The sequence below is a fragment of the Vidua chalybeata genome, chromosome Z, assembly GCF_026979565.1.
Source record: "Vidua chalybeata isolate OUT-0048 chromosome Z, bVidCha1 merged haplotype, whole genome shotgun sequence".
Taxonomy (NCBI): domain Eukaryota; kingdom Metazoa; phylum Chordata; class Aves; order Passeriformes; family Viduidae; genus Vidua; species Vidua chalybeata.
Genome location: NC_071570.1, coordinates 763363 through 780656, shown reverse-complemented (window position 1 = coordinate 780656; position 17294 = coordinate 763363). Strand labels below are relative to the sequence as shown.

General features: G+C 54.5%; 1 protein-coding gene across 3 annotated transcripts in view; it reads left to right on the top strand.

The window, feature by feature from the left end:
• SMAD4 (SMAD family member 4) overlaps window positions 1–17294 on the top strand; it is a 30467-nt gene that overhangs the window by 8318 nt on the left and 4855 nt on the right. Inside the window, exons 2-9 of one of the 3 annotated variants that reach the window (XM_053968889.1) lie at window positions 2210–2575; window positions 4374–4548; window positions 4968–4997; window positions 9078–9293; window positions 10951–11046; window positions 11177–11287; window positions 14163–14213; window positions 15962–16145. In XM_053968889.1, coding sequence (XP_053824864.1) covers window positions 2327–2575; window positions 4374–4548; window positions 4968–4997; window positions 9078–9293; window positions 10951–11046; window positions 11177–11287; window positions 14163–14213; window positions 15962–16145 — 1112 coding nt within the window. In that variant the 5' untranslated portion in view covers window positions 2210–2326. Of the gene's footprint in view, window positions 1–2209; window positions 2576–4373; window positions 4549–4967; window positions 4998–9077; window positions 9294–10926; window positions 11047–11176; window positions 11288–14162; window positions 14214–15961; window positions 16146–17294 lie in introns of all 3 variants that reach the window. The other 2 variants (XM_053968888.1, XM_053968890.1) reach the window with 2 other exon arrangements.

The window sequence follows — 17294 nt, the reverse complement described above, 5'->3', positions numbered from 1 at the left end:
ATCTTTGTGTTTGTCTGATTTCCGAGGCAGCAGCTGAGGCAGGAGCCTTTCTGGTCCTTTCTGGTGGTGTGAAATGTTCTAGCGAGATGTCAATTTGCACGCTATTCTAATTAGCCGGCTCGTTAGTGTCACGTTACTGCCTGCTATCAGGATGCTGGAAATCTGTCTGGGATGGCTGTTCCTCATGAATCACACTCCCAGAGCACCCCTGGCAGCTTTAGGCAAGCAATTCTTGGTTTTCCTTAGATACATTTCCCCAAGAATATGTGAGAAACTGAATTTGCGGCGTGTGAAACCTGGCCTGCCCCCAAAGCACCCTGGTGCTCCTGGAGAAAGGCGTCGCAGCGCTTGCTGGCGCTGGTGCCCGCTGCCGTCGCCCCTCTCTGCTGTGGCACCGGCACTGACACAGCTCCTGCCCGGGCGCTCCTGAGCTGCCCCCCCGGTCACACAGCAGCAGCAGCACCCAAAATCCTGAGCCGCTGGCCCGGCTTCCAGAAGTGCTGAGCAGTCACAAGTTGGGCGCAGGGGCAGCTGAGGGGTGCCTCGACATTTCTGGAGATCATTCCGCTTAAATGAGGTCCTGCTTGCTGGGTCTGAACCTTCCTGAAAGCCGGCAAGCAGGATCCTCATTCATGCTTTGGGGGTTGTAGGAGATAAAGCTGCGTGTCTAATTTTAATCGCCTCTTTATTTAAAGCTCCTTTAGCTAATAGCTTTATCAGGGCACTTATTTGTGATTACTTATGCATGTCTATCTGGGGTGGTGTTCTGTATTTAAGGAAAATGATGTTCTCTTCTGTTTTAGCTGACAGGCTTTTACAGATTAGTGTGAGTTGCCGTAGAGAATGACTGGCAGTTTAAGCTTGACTTTAGAAAAGGGGCTTATTGAATTGAAGCACAAAAAAAAAAAACAAACCAAAACAAAAAAAAAAAACCACCAGCACAGAGGGAGAAATTTTAATAGCTAGGTAAAATCCGTGATCCTACTCAAATTTAGAGATAATTGTTTTCCTTTGGGAAAAATTAAGTGCAGAAGCATCCTTACAAAAGAAGAAAAGGCTTGAATACGGGAGGGAGGGGGAAGGATTTTCACCGTGTATTTTTTCAAGTGTACTAAAGCGTGATGTATTCCAGTTAAAACTGTAGAAAATACCAGATAAGGAAGAGTTTGCTTCCGTTTAAAATTGTGCTGGGTTTGTCTAACAGCATTCATTTTACAAGGAGGGAAGCCATGTGTTCGCACTGTGTGATGCCATAACTTTCTAAATTAACGTCCCACTCTTATTTTTGTGCAACACATTTGTTTCCAATAAATAGCTGCTACTTCAGTGCCTCTAATAACATGGAAAATTCCAGTGCAGTAACAGGTCTCCGACTGGATGTGTTCCTCCTCAGATAAAGTGACAGGCTTGTTTTTCCCTGAAGTTTTGAAATCAGATATATTTTATTTACACGGTGGGGAATGGCACGGTAGTTTTCAGAAGGGCTGGTGTTATAAGCTTACTGAGAAAGCGCAGTGAAATCACTTCTGTGTGTTTGCTGCCAGTGTTTTAGGGAAGTCAGAGCCTGTGGAAATGTCTTGGCTGGTGATTCCATGAAGCCAGAGCTGCCTGAAGAGCCAGAGCACCTCTTTGTCAGCATCGGGCTCCTTCTCTGAGGAAGACAAGTGGGAAGGGGTTTGTCTGAGTGGCTCTGGGTGGTCTGCCTTGCTCCAGAAGAGACAAATGCTGGGGTTTCCATATCCTGATAGCTACGGGCAGGGCTGCTGAGTAAAGCTCGCGGGGGATTTGGTGTGCCTTGATGCTTCCTCACTGCTCAGGGTTTGTTCAGATCAGCGCCCCGGGGCTCCCGCTCCGCGTTTTCACTCGCTCTCATCCTGCCGGGGTAAAACCTGGGAAATCATTGTCACTGTTCTCCTGACTCGTTTAAGGGTCCCTGCCTTTCTGTATGCACTTGCTATGCATATAAACGGTAACCTTTATTTAAGTGATGTTACTAAGGGAAGAATAAATCTTTCATCTAAAACTGTGCAGGCCGCCCCTTCGGCATGTTTTAGCTATCATGGGACAAGCAATGCAGTTTTTTCATGTGCTTTTAATATCCTGCACTTAGCTTGAAAATAAAAGAAGGAAAAAAAGCCACAGACTTCCTTAGAAACATGATCTGCAATTTGTTAAAAACAATTCTAATGTAGATATTTTTTCCTCCTAGGTTTTACCAAGGGACAGTACATCTAACACTTAACTCGGATCATCTCTTGTTCATCAGCTTGAAAATCATAACAGCCCCCAAAACTGACATTTGATCTGAAAGAAAAAGCTGTGACAAATGGACAATATGTCTATTACTAACACACCAACAAGTAATGATGCTTGTCTGAGCATTGTTCACAGCTTGATGTGCCATCGACAAGGTGGAGAGAGCGAAACTTTCGCAAAACGCGCAATCGAGAGTTTAGTTAAAAAGCTAAAGGAGAAAAAGGATGAATTGGATTCTTTGATTACAGCTATAACCACAAACGGAGCTCACCCTAGCAAGTGTGTTACAATCCAGAGAACGCTGGATGGGAGGCTGCAGGTTAGTACCAGTGCAAACCAGACGTGTTCCTGCGGGAGAGCTGCGCGGCAGGGAGCGGCTCTGCCCCGAGGGACGGGGGACAGCGGCTCTGCCCTGAGGGATAGGGGACAGCAGCTCTGCTCCGAGGGATGGGGGACAGGGGCTCTGCCCCGAGGGATGGGGGACAGCAGCTCTGCCCCGAGGGATGGGGGACAGGGGCTCTGCCCCAAGGGATGGGGGACAGCAGCTCTGCCCCGAGGGACGGGGGACAGCGGCTCTGCCCCGAGGGACAGGGGACAGCGGCTCTGCCCCGAGGGACGGGGGACAGCAGCTCTGCCCCGAGGGATGGGGGACAGCAGCTCTGCCCCAAGGGATGGGGGACAGCAGCTCTGCCCTGAGGGACAGGGGACAGCAGCTCTGCCCCGAGGGACAGGGGACAGCGGCTCTGCCCCGAGGGACAGGGGACAGCGGCTCTGCCCTGAGGGACAGGGGACAGCGGCTCTGCCCCGAGGGATGGGGGACAGCAGCTCTGCCCCAAGGGATGGGGGACAGCAGCTCTGCCCTGAGGGACAGGGGACAGCAGCTCTGCCCCGAGGGACAGGGGACAGCGGCTCTGCCCCGAGGGACAGGGGACAGCGGCTCTGCCCCGAGGGACGGGGGACAGCGGCTCTGCCCTGAGGGATGGGGGACAGCAGCTCTGCCCCGAGGGATGGGGGACAGCGGCTCTGCCCTGAGGGATGGGGGACAGCTCAGCTCTGCCCCGAGGGATGGGGGACAGCGGCTCTGCCCTGAGGGATGGGGGACAGCGGCTCTGCCCTGAGGGAGGGGGGACAGCAGCTCTGCCCCGAGGGACGGGGGACAGCAGCTCTGCCCCGAGGGATGGGGGACAGCAGCTCTGCCCCGAGGGACAGGGGACAGCAGCTCTGCCCCGAGGGACAGGGGACAGCAGCTCTGCCCCGAGGGACTGGGGACAGGGGCTCTGCCCTGAGGGATGGGGGACAGCAGCTCTGCCCCGAGGGACGGGGGACAGCGGCTCTGCCCCGGCTCTGCCCCCGGCGCGTTTGGGGCCGTGCCGCAGTAGGAGCCTTGTCCTGCGGAAGGAGCAGGAGGCGTCGCTCAGCCGTTCTGTGCACAGGGCAGGGCAGGGCCCCACGAACCCGGCGCTGGTGCCGTGGGTGCCGGGACGGTTCCGTGCTGCTCACGGGCCAGCTCAGCGCTGCTCAGCGGCCGCAGCGCCGCGGCCCCTGGCTGAGGCACCCGCCCTGGGGCTGTGCTGAGAGCGTGCTTTAGCCGTACTTCGTCAGGACTCGGTCCCTGTCCGGCCGGGGCTGTGACCTCCTGCTCCCAGGGCAGATGGCACGGTGGCTGGAGAGCTCTCTGTCTACCCTAGAGGCATTTTATTTATTTATTCATTTATTATTTGTTTATTTCTATTAATGTATTGGCATTCCTCTGCTTGTAAATTCCTGACAGTGTAGCTTAGCACCTTGTTCCTCTTCTTCTGGGGCAAAGCTCCTTCACATCCATGGTGGGGAAGGCGACCACGCCTAGCGCCTCAGGCACAGGCTCTGCTTCTGCCATTTTGTGCCCGGTGTTTTTTACTTAAGAATCACAGCGTTGACTTAACTCTGGCAAAACCCTAATAGAAGCTTGTTGCTGTTGGGCACAGGACTTGGGCAGGCCATTTTTTTTTTTTAAATAGATGTTGGTGATGGAGAGAGGGCGTAGTGTTGTTTGTCCCCTTCCCTTTCTGCTTCTCGCTGTGTGCGGTGCAGCACCTCGCTACGTTCCCAATCAGCTTTTGTGTCTGACTTTTCAGGTGGCTGGCCGCAAGGGATTCCCTCATGTGATTTACGCCCGGCTTTGGAGGTGGCCTGATCTTCATAAAAATGAACTCAAGCATGTTAAATATTGTCAGTATGCTTTTGACTTGAAGTGTGACAGTGTCTGTGTAAACCCTTACCATTATGAGCGTGTCGTGTCGCCTGGCATCGGTGAGTACACCCTTGAATTGCAGCGGAGCGGTGGGGGTGAGGTGTGAAACGTTTAGGAAATGCAGGCCTGAGTTAGAAACATTAACTTTAATGGCCTGATCATAAATTACCCTCAGGTGCTCTTATCTTTCCTAGTGCAGTTACTCCTTTGCCTTTGTTCCAGATCTGTGGCTACAAATTCCGTGGTTGTGGAGGGAGAGTTTGTGGCTTTTGTTTGAGCCTTTCTGTTGGGCTTGCACGCAGCTCTTGCAGCTGTTGTGCATCCTAGGAGTAGCTGGGCAGGGAGGTCCTGCGGTGGAAGGGGGTCTGATGAGCGGAGTCCGCAGCGCCGACTTTGAAGGGCTGATAAATGCTTTGAAGCGTTGTGAGATCTGAATACATTGCTCTCTGCAATCCCTTTCTCTGTCTTCTCTTTAAAGATCTCTCGGGACTGACGCTGCAGAGCTCAGGTGAGTCGCTGTGTTTGCTGCTGGGTTTCTGCGGGCACGACCCGCGCCAGACCCTCCCGGGTCCCTCTGCCTCACTGCCAGGGCCCGCGGAGCTCCCAAAAACCAGCTCGGGACCACATCAGGGGCCAGGATCGATAAATCCCTCGGGCAGAGGCTCCGGCCAGGCCCGGAGCTACGTCCTGTTGTCGTTGCTTGCCACCTGTGAAAGCCAGCAGAAAACCAAAAGCCCCACGGCTCAGTGCTGCTGATTAGTAAAAAGAGACACTCAAAACTGCCTGCACCTGTGTGATATGCTAATTAATTGGATTGGGAGTGCTAAATGTGATTTGATAAGCAGGATAGGAAGGAAAGAATGGAAATTCTGTAGTTAATTCTGCAGTTGGACGAAGGAGGCTGATAGTTTTTCTTTCCCTGAAGCTTGAGAGAAATTGGACATGAAATCTCGCATGAGTGTTACTCAGAAATCTGAGATTCTGCTGCTGGTAACTGCTTTATTTCAGGGCTTGTTTTATTCTCCTCCCAGAGGAAGTTCATGGAGAAAGAAACTTGTGATTTTAGCGCATTATTAAAAGTATCCAAGCAAAAAAGAGCTAGAACAAACCCCGCCAAACATCCTCACAAACTTAACTTGACAAGGTGTAACCCATGTGCTCATCTCTGCTAATTTGCATTGTTACCTGTGCCTCCTGAAAAACTGTCCACCTGTACAGAATCAAAGCTGAATTTTCCGTTGTTTAATGAAATAATTTCATTATTTAACGCCAGCAGCTAAATACGTAATAAGCATTCCCTTGTCCTGCTCCTGGTCTTGCAGAAGGAAACAGGTTTTGGCATATTTTAGTCTGCTTTAAAAAGGAGCATGGGAGGTGATGTGATGTAGGAGTTACTGGCAAGTACAGAAATGAATTGCTGCAGTGTCAGTGGTAATTCCCGAGCACTGTGTGTGGAATAGTCTGAATTACTGACTACCCCGCTGAACACAGAGTGGTTTCCTGTGGTCTTTGAATGTGAGTTTGATTTTCTAGTCAGTTCGGATGGGAGTTGCTTAAGATTGCCCCAGGGGTGCACGAAGTTTATGTGCCGCGTTCACAAATCTCTATTTTCCACGGGAGCTTTGTGTGCGTGCCTGCTTGTGTTCCAGAATTTGGCTTGTGAGCCGCTGCCTTAGCACACAGCCAGCTGCTTGAAGGAAAGGCCTTTTTCCCTTGCGTGAGCCGTGCCCGGAGCGGGAGCGGGCAGCAGAAGGCTGCTGCAGGCTGCTGCCGTGGGGCTGAGCGGGCTGTCCCGGGGCAGTAGGCACAGCCCGGCTGCTGCTGGTGCGGAGCGCGGAGCTGGGCCGGGGGCTGCTCGGTGTGCAGGGAGCGCTGCCGGGGCACGGCTGGCACTGCCGCGTGTCACCCGCTGTGACATCAGTGTGTGTGTGTGACCTGTGCGTGTGACCTGTGTGTGTGACCTGTGTGTGTGTGACCTGTGTGTGTATGTCAGTGTGTGTGACCTGTGTGTGTGACCTGTGTGTGTGCGTGACCTGTGTGTGTGTGACCTGTGCGTGTGACCTGTGTGTGTGACCTGTGTGTGTGTGACCTGTGTGTGTGACCTGTGTGTGTGTGACCTGTGTGTGTATATCAGTGTGTGTGACCTGTGTGTATGTCAGTGTGTGTGACCTGTGTGTGTGTGACCTGTGTGTGTATGTCAGTGTGTGTGACCTGTGTGTGTGACCTGTGTGTGTGTGTGACCTGTGCGTGTGTGACCTGTGTGTGTATGTCAGTGTGTGTGACCTGTGTGTGTGACCTGTGTGTGTGTGTGACCTCTGCGTGTGTGACCTGTGTGTGTGTGACCTGTGTGTGTGACCTGTGTGTGTGTATGTGTGTGTGTGTGACCTGTGTGTGTGTGACCTGTGTGTGTGTATGTGTGTGTGACCTGTGTGTGTGACCTGTGTGTGTGTGACCTGTGTGTGTGTATGTGTGTGTGACCTGTGTGTGTGACCTGTGTGTGTGTGACCTGTGTGTGTATGTCAGTGTGTGTGACCTGTGTGTGTGACCTGTGTGTGTGTGTGACCTCTGCGTGTGTGACCTGTGTGTGTGTGACCTGTGTGTGTGACCTGTGTGTGTGTATGTGTGTGTGTGTGACCTGTGTGTGTGTGACCTGTGTGTGTATGTCAGTGTGTGTGACCTGTGTGTGTGTGTGTGTGTGTGTGTGTGACCTGTGTGTGTGTGACCTGTGTGTGTGTGACCTGTGTGTGTATGTCAGTGTGTGTGACCTGTGTGTATGTCAGTGTGTGTGACCTGTGTGTGTGTGACCTGTGTGTGTGACCTGTGTGTGTGTGACCTGTGTGTGTATGTCAGTGTGTGTGACCTGTGTGTATGTCAGTGTGTGTGACCTGTGTGTGTGTGACCTGTGTGTGTATGTCAGTGTGTGTGACCTGTGTGTGTGTGTGTGTGTGTCAGTGTGTGTGTGACCTGTGTGTGTGACCTATGTGTGTGACCTGTGTGTGTGTGACCTGTGTGTGTATGTCAGTGTGTGTGACCTGTGTGTGTGACCTGTGTGTGTGTCAGTGTGTGAGTGTGTGTGTCAGTGTGTGTGTGACCTGTGTGTGTGACCTGTGTGTGTATGTCAGTGTGTGTTACCTGTGTGTGTGACTTGTGTGTGTGTGACTTGTGTGTGTGTGACCTGTGTGTGTGTGTGTGTGTGACCTGTGCGTGTGACCTGTGTGTATGTCAGTGTGTGTGTGACCTGTATGTGTGTGTGTGACCTCTGTGTGTGTGTGTGTGACCTGTGTGTGTGACCTGTGTGTGTGACCTGTGTGTGTGTGACCTGTGTGTGTATGTCAGTGTGTGTGACCTGTGTGTGTGACCTGTGTGTGTGACCTGTGTGTGTGTGACCTGTGTGTATGTCAGTGTGTGTGACCTGTGTGTGTGTATGTATGTGTGTGTGTCAGTGTGTGACCTGTGTGTGTGTGACCGCTGTGTGTCTGTCAGTGTGTGACCTGTGTGTGTGTATGTATGTGTGTGTGACCTGTGTGTGTGTGACCTGTGTGTGTGTGTGACCTGTGTGTGTGTGTGACCTGTGTGTGTATGTATGTGTGTGTGACCTGTGTGTGTCTGACCTGTGTGTGTGTGTCAGTGTGTGACCTGTGTGTGTGTGTGTGACCGCTGTGTGTGTGTCAGTGTGTGACCTGTGTGGGTGTGTGTGCCCTGTGTGTGTGACCTGTGTGTGTGTATCAGTGTGTGACCTCTGTGTGTGCCCTGTGTGTGTTACCTGTTTGTGCCCTGTGCCCTGTGTGTGACTGTGCTGTGTGTTACCTGTTTGTGCCCTGTGTGTGACTGTGCTGTGTGTGTTACCTGTTTGTGCCCTGTGTGTGACTGTGCTGTGTTACCTGTTTGTGCCCTGTGCCCTGTGTGTGACTGTGCTGTGTGTGTTACCTGTTTGTGCCCTGTGCCCTGTGTGTGACTGTGCTGTGTGTGTTACCTGTTTGTGCCCTGTGCCCTGTGTGTGACTGTGCTGTGTGTGTTACCTGTTTGTGCCCTGTGTGTGACTGTGCTGTGTGTTACCTGTTTGTGCCCTGTGCCCTGTGTGTGACTGTGCTGTGTGTGTTACCTGTTTGTGCCCTGTGCCCTGTGTGTGACTGTGCTGTGTGTGTTACCTGTTTGTGCCCTGTGCCCTGTGTGTGACTGTGCTGTGTGTGTTACCTGTTTGTGCCCTGTGCCCTGTGTGTGACTGTGCTGTGTGTTACCTGTTTGTGCCCTGTGCCCTGTGTGTGACTGTGCTGTGTGTTACCTGTTTGTGCCCTGTGCCCTGTGTGTGACTGTGCTGTGTGTGTTACCTGTTTGTGCCCTGTGTGTGACTGTGCTGTGTGTTACCTGTTTGTGCCCTGTGCCCTGTGTGTGACTGTGCTGTGTGTTACCTGTTTGTGCCCTGTGCCCTGTGTGTGACTGTGCTGTGTGTTACCTGTTTGTGCCCTGTGCCCTGTGTGTGACTGTGCTGTGTGTGTTACCTGTTTGTGCCCTGTGCCCTGTGTGTGACTGTGCTGTGTGTTACCTGTTTGTGCCCTGTGCCCTGTGTGTGACTGTGCTGTCCCCGCAGCTCCCTCCAGCACGCTGGTGAAGGACGAGTACGTGCACGACTACGAGGGGCAGCCGTCGCTGTCGTCGGCCGAGGGCCACTCGGTGCAGACCATCCAGCACCCGCCCAGCAACCGGGCGTCCTCGGAGCCCTTCAGCGCCCCGGCCATGCTGGCCCCCGCCGAGGCCAGCACCACCAGCACCACCAACTTCCCCAACATTCCCGTGGCCTCCACAAGTAAGGAAGGTCATGGGGCCGCCGCGGGCTGAGCGGGGCGCGGTGCCGGCTCCGCGGAGCCCCGCGCCGGGGCTGTGCTGGCTGAGCCCCGGGCGCCGCCGTGCTCCGGGGCCGCCTCCTGAGCCTCAGCGCCGGGGGGCTGGTTGGAGGGCTGTGCCTGCTGAGCTTCCCGCTCCACCGAGGGTGGCACCGCACCCGCCCCGGTCTGCGTGTGCCGAAGGTTCGGCGCCACAGCGTCGCAGCAGCTGACCCCCGACAGAGCCGGTGTGGCTATCGAGCGCTGCCGCAGGAATCAAAGAGTTTTAGTGTTTTGTTGCAACAGCAGGCAGAGCCACAAATGTATATGCTGTAAGGTGGCAGGACCGAGAGATCTTTGGGCAGCTCTTGAGTGCTCTGGTATTAGCACCATCATTTTTATAATGGTTCGCTGTGCTGCCAGAACGACAGCCCCGGTCAATATTTCCGTAAGTGTGTTGGAGTGCTGCCTCAAAGGTTTTGATGCTTTTCCTTGTGTCTGGTGCAAGTGGAAGAGTTTGGTGTCCCAGCACCAGAGCCGCCCTTGAGTCCAGCAGGACAGCGGGGCACTCAGAGCATCCTGAGTTTGGAGAGGTTTCACACAAAAGAGGTGTGAGCATGGCTGGTTTCATGACCAGACTTGAACTGTGGTGACACGGTGTTTTGGTAATGCTCGTTAATTTTAGCTGATGAAATTTTGGCTAAAAGTACTGATGTTTGTAACATCACCGTGTCTTTCAGAGATAAAAAGGGTATGGGTAGTTAATTGTGCTGCCTTTGCACCACAGTTTATAGTCAGTAACCTTTTATCATCAGTGCCATAATTGTTGGAGGCAAGTGGATGTGGAAAAAAAACCAAAAAGCTAATTTTTATGTTTCACTGCAAGTTCTCAATGTGTTAAATTGTGCTAGCCACACCAGTTTGAGAGTGCAAGTGTAATAGTGAAAGCGTTGGTAAGTTTAGTGTTAATGGCTGAACTGAAGGCTTTTGCAGTCAAATACCGTTAGCCTGTTCTGAAATACCTGTAGTTTTAATCTTAGATAATTCTTGAAACACTTACTTGGGAGGAGGAGAAAAAAAGCGCAGGGGCTTTCTGAGTCCAGTGTTGTGTGCAGCTTTATCCAAGCAATGTTTATCAAAATGAAACACTGCCCCGAGCGTTTTGGAGGGACATGAAACGAGTGAGTGTCCTCCTTAGGAACAGTAGTTAACACATGGTGAAAACAAGCGGCTCACTGGACCTGCTGCTGGCCTCCTTGGATTCACACTAAACCTCCCCCAGCCCCGTTACCCAGGAAAAGTTGTGACGTCTCCCCTTCCCTTTCACGCTGAAAAATGAGATTGACTGGGACAGAGATGTGGGTGATAAACAGAGTTCTTTGCACACTCCTGCTCCTGGAACGTTAAGGGTGTCAGAGTCAGAATTACCTGATGCTGAGCGTTTTGCCTCAAGTTTCCTGGCGGGTGGAAAAAAAAAAAAAAGTTCTGAAACCAAGGCTGTGGGAACTGTGTATTGCAGCGCCCTTAGCGGGGTGTGTTTTCCTACCCAGTAGTGCTGAGCTCTTCTTAATCAACATTTTGGAACGTTCATGAATAGGTAGTGTGTTCTTTTACCAGGTCAACCTCCCAGTATATTGACAGGTAGCCATAGTGATGGACTCTTACAGATTGCTTCAGGGCCCCAGCCAGGCGCTCAGCAGATTGGGTTCACAGCCCAGCCAGCCACTTACCACCACAGTGAGTATTCGTTCACACCTGCGCCTCTCAGCTTCCTCAGCCCGGTTTCCGAATGCCCAGGAGCAGTAGAGGACTTAGCAGGGAGACGCGGGAGGCTCCCTCAGACGCCGAGGTGGGTTTGTCTTTGCAGACAGTACCACCAGCTGGACGGGGAGCCGGACGGCCGCCTACACGCCCAGCATCCCGCACCACCAGAACGGCCACCTGCAGCACCACCCGCCCATGCACCCCGGACACTACTGTAAGCAGCCCGGCCCTCGGCGTGCTCCTGCCCTCCTCTCGGGGATGTACTTACCACACCTCCAGTCCTCCGCATTCCTGGGTCAGCTGCGAGCTGCCATACGGCCTCGCCTCTGCCTGTGCTCTGCTGCCACAGCACCCTCGCCTCTGCCTGTGCTCTGCTGCCACAGCACCCTCACTCTGTCTGTGAACCCCTCACACACCCTCACTCTGCCTGTGAACCCCTCACTCTGCCTGTGAACCCCTCACTCTGCCTGTGAACCCCTCACACACCCTCACCTCTGCCTGTGCTCTGCTGCCACAGCACCCTCACCTCTGCCTGTGCTCTGCTGCCACAGCACCCTCACTCTGCCTGTGAACCCCTCACTCTGCCTGTGAAATCCTCACTCTGTCTGTGAACCCCTCACACACCCTCACTCTGCCTGTGAACCCCTCACACACCCTCACTCTGCCTGTGAACCCCTCACACACCCTCACTCTGCCTGTGAGCCCCTCACACACCCTCACTCTGCCTGTGAACCCCTCACACACCTTCACTCTGCCTGTGAGCCCCCCACTCTGCCTGTGAGCCCCCCACTCTGCCTGTGAGCCCCTCACTCTGCCTGTGAACCCCTCACACACCCTCGCTTTTGCCGGTGAGCCCCCCACCCTGCCTGTGAGCCCTCACTCTGCCTGTGACCCCTCACTCTGCCTGTGAGCCCCCCACTCTGCCTGTGAGCCCCTCACACACCCTCACTCTGCCTGTGACCCCTCACTCTGCCTGTGAGCCCCCCACTCTGCCTGTGACCCCTCACTCTGCCTGTGAGCCCCTCACACACCCTCACTCTGCCTGTGAGCCCCTCACACACCCTCACTCTGCCTGTGAGCCCCTCACTCTGCCTGTGACCCCTCACTCTGCCTGTGAGCCCCTCACACACCCTCACTCTGCCTGTGACCCCTCACTCTGCCTGTGAGCCCCTCACACACCCTCACTCTGCCTGTGAGCCCCTCACACACCCTCACTCTGCCTGTGAACCCCTCACACACCTTCACTCTGCCTGTGAGCCCCCCACTCTGCCTGTGAGCCCCCCACTCTGCCTGTGAGCCCCTCACTCTGCCTGTGAACCCCTCACACACCCTCGCTTTTGCCGGTGAGCCCCCCACCCTGCCTGTGAGCCCTCACTCTGCCTGTGACCCCTCACTCTGCCTGTGAGCCCCCCACTCTGCCTGTGAGCCCCTCACACACCCTCACTCTGCCTGTGACCCCTCACTCTGCCTGTGAGCCCCTCACACACCCTCACTCTGCCTGTGAGCCCCTCACTCTGCCTGTGAGCCCCTCACACACCCTCACTCTGCCTGTGAGCCCCTCACTCTGCCTGTGACCCCTCACTCTGCCTGTGAGCCCCCACTCTGCCTGTGAGCCCCCCACTCTGCCTGTGAGCCCCCCACTCTGCCTGTGAGCCCCCACTCTGCCTGTGACCCCTCACTCTGCCTGTGAGCCCTCACTCTGCCTGTGAGCCCCCCACTCTGCCTGTGAGCCCCCACTCTGCCTGTGAGCCCCCACTCTGCCTGTGAGCCCCCCACTCTGCCTGTGACCCCTCACTCTGCCTGTGACCCCTTCACACACCCTCACTCTGCCTGTGACCCCTCACTCTGCCTGTGAGCCCCCCACTCTGCCTGTGAGCCCCCCACTCTGCCTGTGAGCCCTCACCTCCGCTCTGGCCACCCGAGGCGTTTCCCCTGCACAAAAGAAAGCTGGTTCACGGTGCGGCCTTTGGGTGGTTTTTTTTTTCTTTCGAAACTTGGAAATTCTTGCCTGTTCCTCGTTTTTTAGAGGTTTTGAAGTCACGCTGAGCTTTAAAAGCTGCCAGTTTTAAAGAGCTTAGGGAAACGTTGCACGGTCAGTTCATGAGTGCGTTGGCGCACAGACTTGAAAATATTCTTCACATATGAAATAGGACAAGAAACTGTTATTTTCAGGGACAGGAGATGGAATGGGGGGGAAAAAAGTGATCAAGCTTCTGTTGTAGGGGTCTAGCACAGGAAATGCAGTATGGGGCTTTAGTAGATTAAAAAACTCCCTCACAAATTAAAGATTTCTAAATTTTGTAGCAAAAAGCTAGAACAGTTCTTCATTTTCTAATGCAGTTTTTATTATAATGCTCCCTAATATTAGAGCATGTAATATATATATATATATCATATTAGAAGGTAGGACACATATTCTAGTATAGATCACCCGTATGCAGCAGGTGCTGTTAGTGGAGGGGAGAATATACAGTAAATTAACCTTAGAATGTCTTTTCAGCCTGTGTCTATCAATTAAACCGTGGCTTAGACACAGTTACCAAGATTAATTCCTTCATTCTGCGAGGATCCCACTTCATTCACCATGTCATTTGTCAGGAATAGCAGGATGCGAGAAGCACTAGCGGTGCTGTGGATAGGCTGTAAATGTTTTTCTCTCCAGAATTAGTATTTGTGACTGGCTGGTGATGCCACACTGAGCTTTTCTTGGCTGCTGCCGTTTCTCACTTGTCCCGCGTGTTGCGGCGCCTCCCGAGGCCCTGCCTGCCCTGACATCTTGTTGCCAAAGCTGCTGTTACTTGTAATACCGTGTCTGAGTCTTTTCCTCCCTGTTCCCTGCTGCCTCCGGGACCCAGTTCCTAGAAGGCAGGGGATAGTCTGATTCCAAGATAGTGTGCGGTTCATTTTTCCTTAGAAAAGGTGCTCTCTGGGGCTTTTCTCCGTCTTGAGCGGCCGTTTCTCGTGATCAAGCCCACAGCATGTTCTGTGACTGATGAAGCTAGCGAGGGGGTGGTCTCATAGGAGGGCGATTCAGGGGAGAAAACCTTGGTTTCGCTCGTGTGAAACAAACTGCATGTTTTCTTTTCAAGGGCCAGTTCACAATGAACTCGCATTCCAGCCTCCTATATCCAATCATCCTGGTGAGTAAGGCCTGACGTGAGACGCCGTCTTGTGACGCCGTTCTTTGTACGCTGGCACTGTGGGGAGGAGGGCCCTTGTTGCCATAAATCCTGTTTTGAGCTGGGGTGTCTCCTTGGGCACAGGGACACGAGCTGGGAGCTGTTTGGGTTTTGGTTGAGGTGCCCAGCCGAGGCGTGCAGCCCTGAGAGCAGCCCAGGGCACGTCTGGGGCCGTGCCGAGCCCCTCCGGGCCCACAGCCCAGCGGGCAGACGGACAGACGCGCCCCTGCAGGGGAAGGCGCTGTCCTCCCTGTGTTTTGGTGCTGCAGCTCCTCTCTGGACCTTTATGGAGGCTTCCCTGGAGTCTGCCTTGACACTGTGAGGTCCCTTCCTGCTGCAGAAGCTCTCTCTGTCGCAGGTGCAAGGTGTTTAGTGACAGTGACGCTGTTCCCTGCAGAGGGGGAGCTGCGCGGGTGAAAAGCCAAAAAGTTAAACTTTGTTTTTGTCCAGTATGAAACGTTAATAACTGCTGGGTGAACTTAAATGCAGCCAAATCGTGATTGGTGCTGTTCGGTATCTCTCTCACACTGTTGATTTCATCCTGCTGAGTCCTCATTGCCCAGAGCAGCTGTGGCTGCCCCAGCCCGGCAGTGTCCAAGGAGCCTGGGACAGTGGAAGGTGGCCCTTCCCGTGGTGGGGTTTGGAATGAGATGAGCCCTAAGGACCCTCGTAACCCGAACCGCTCTGGGGTCCCGTGACTTGTTTGTGCTCCCCAGCGAGCAGGGCCCAGCTTGTTCCCCTCTCGTGGGAACGGACCCTTGCAGTCATCTGGGGTGCTGAGCTCCCCAGAACCCACCGTGACTGGAGCTTTGGGGTGTCCAAACATAGAAATCGTGGCACACAGCAGCCAGGAGGCGTGACAGGCAGCTGCTCGTGTGGCACAGAAATTACTGACGTTCATGTACAAAATCGCTCAGCCAGCGTCCACTGCTTGCCGGGCTGTTTGGGTTTCAGGGGGATGCCCAGGGAGTCAGGGTCTCCTCTCCTCACGGGGCAGATTGCTGCAGTAGCCATCCATCCTTCCTTTGTGGCCAGTTTTTCTTTTTCAAATGCATAGAAGAGGTCAGAAGGCAGCTCTTCGCTCTCAGAACGTGCCACTTTGTTCTGCTCCCCTCAGTTCATGCCCCCCTTGTTCTGTCCTGTCCCTGCCCAGTGCGAGATCTTTGTTCTTCCCCCAAGTCCTGCTTCCCAGCTCCAGGGAAGTTGGTGATCCCTTCCAGGTGAGGGCGGGTGGAGAGCCCTGCCTTAGCTCGGAAGGGATTCCCAGCTCCAGGGAAGTTGGTGATCCCTTCCAGGTGAGGGCGGGTGGAGAGCCCTGCCTTAGCTCGGAAGGGATCACCCTGACATCTGCAGCCACGCGTGAGTCAGAGCTGGTTTGTGGCAGCCCAGCCACGCCTGGGCACACGTGTGTTACTGCTGTGTGCTAGGCTGGCTTCTCGGGGTGCAGGTGGCTTGCCAAATCTGGCTGGAATGATAAACTACACACAAAACCTCTAAGGGCTGAGGTACAGCGGCCTCAGGCGCTGGTGTGTGCTGGGATAAAGACGAGCCACGGTTGCTGTAGCAGGTGTAAATTTTTCTCTGGGCCTTTGTGCCGCTGTGAGCGTGCCCTCTCCTCTGCGTGACAAACGCAGCTGCAGGACGGGTGGTCCGCAGCGGTGTCACAGCTCCCTCGTGCCCTTCGGCGGCTAATTGTGTCTGTTGTTCAGCTCCAGAGTACTGGTGCTCCATCGCCTACTTTGAGATGGACGTGCAGGTCGGGGAGACGTTCAAGGTCCCCTCCAGCTGCCCCATTGTCACCGTGGATGGGTACGTGGATCCCTCCGGAGGGGACCGCTTCTGCCTGGGCCAGCTGTCCAACGTGCACAGAACAGAAGCCATCGAGAGAGTGAGGTATTCCCCGGAATTCGGCGGCGCTCAGCGCGTGGGCTCCCTTTGGGAATGTCAGGCGGGGTCTGTTTGAATTACCCCGGGGTGAGCCTTCCTGAGCTCCTGTGGTGGCTCAGAGCTGAGCTCTGCTGTAGCAGCTGCTTTTCCTTGCTCTCAGGGGCTGTGCCTCGGCAGTAAGGGCGCAGCTCCTGCCCTTGCGTGCGCAGCCCGGATATCATCCCCCAACCATCGCGGGGGTGTGGGAATGCCTGCAGCATGCAGATTTGCCAGAGGAGCAGGGCAAGGCTGACACAGGGCTGCTGGGCTCTCATTCCTTCTGTGCCTGTGCTGGCCTTTGAAGTGGAAGCACACAGAGCTGAAGCAATCCTGCAGCTTTACTTTTTTTCTCCTCCTCTTTGGAAGGAGGCAGAAGAAAATGATGCCTTGTCTCCAGAAACGTCACACCGTGACAATCGAAGCATTAGGTGGCCAAACAAACAAGTAAAACGTGGCTTTGTGGGTGTTGCTGAGTGAGTCTGTGAGACACAAAGTGCTCCTGGGGCTGGCGGACACGCCGTGTGCTGGTGTCCCAGATCGGTGCTGCCAGCGGGCGTGGCAGTGTGTGACCAGGTGTCCCTGCACCCTGTGCTCCTGCACACCTCCATGGCTGTCCCTGCACCCTCTGCTCCTGCACACCTGCATGGCTGTCACTGCACCCTGTGCTCCTGCACACCTGCATGGCTGTCACTGCACCCTGTGCTCCTGCACACCTGCATGGCTGTCACTGCACCCTGTGCTCCTGCACACCTGCATGGCTGTCACTGCACCCTGTGCTCCTGCACACCTGCATGGCTGTCACTGCACCCTGTGCTCCTGCACACCTGCATGGCTGTCACTGCACCCTGTGCTCCTGCACACCTGCATGGCTGTCACTGCACCCTGTGCTCCTGCACACCTGCATGGCTGTCACTGCACCCTGTGCTCCTGCACACCTGCATGGCTGTCACTGCACCCTCTGCTCCTGCACACCTGCATGGCTGTCACTGCACCCTGTGCTCCTGCACACCTGCATGGCTGTCCCTGCACCCTGTGCTCCTGCACACCTGCATGGCTGTCACTGCACCCTGTGCTCCTGCACACCTGCATGGCTGTCCCTGCACCCTGTGCTCCTGC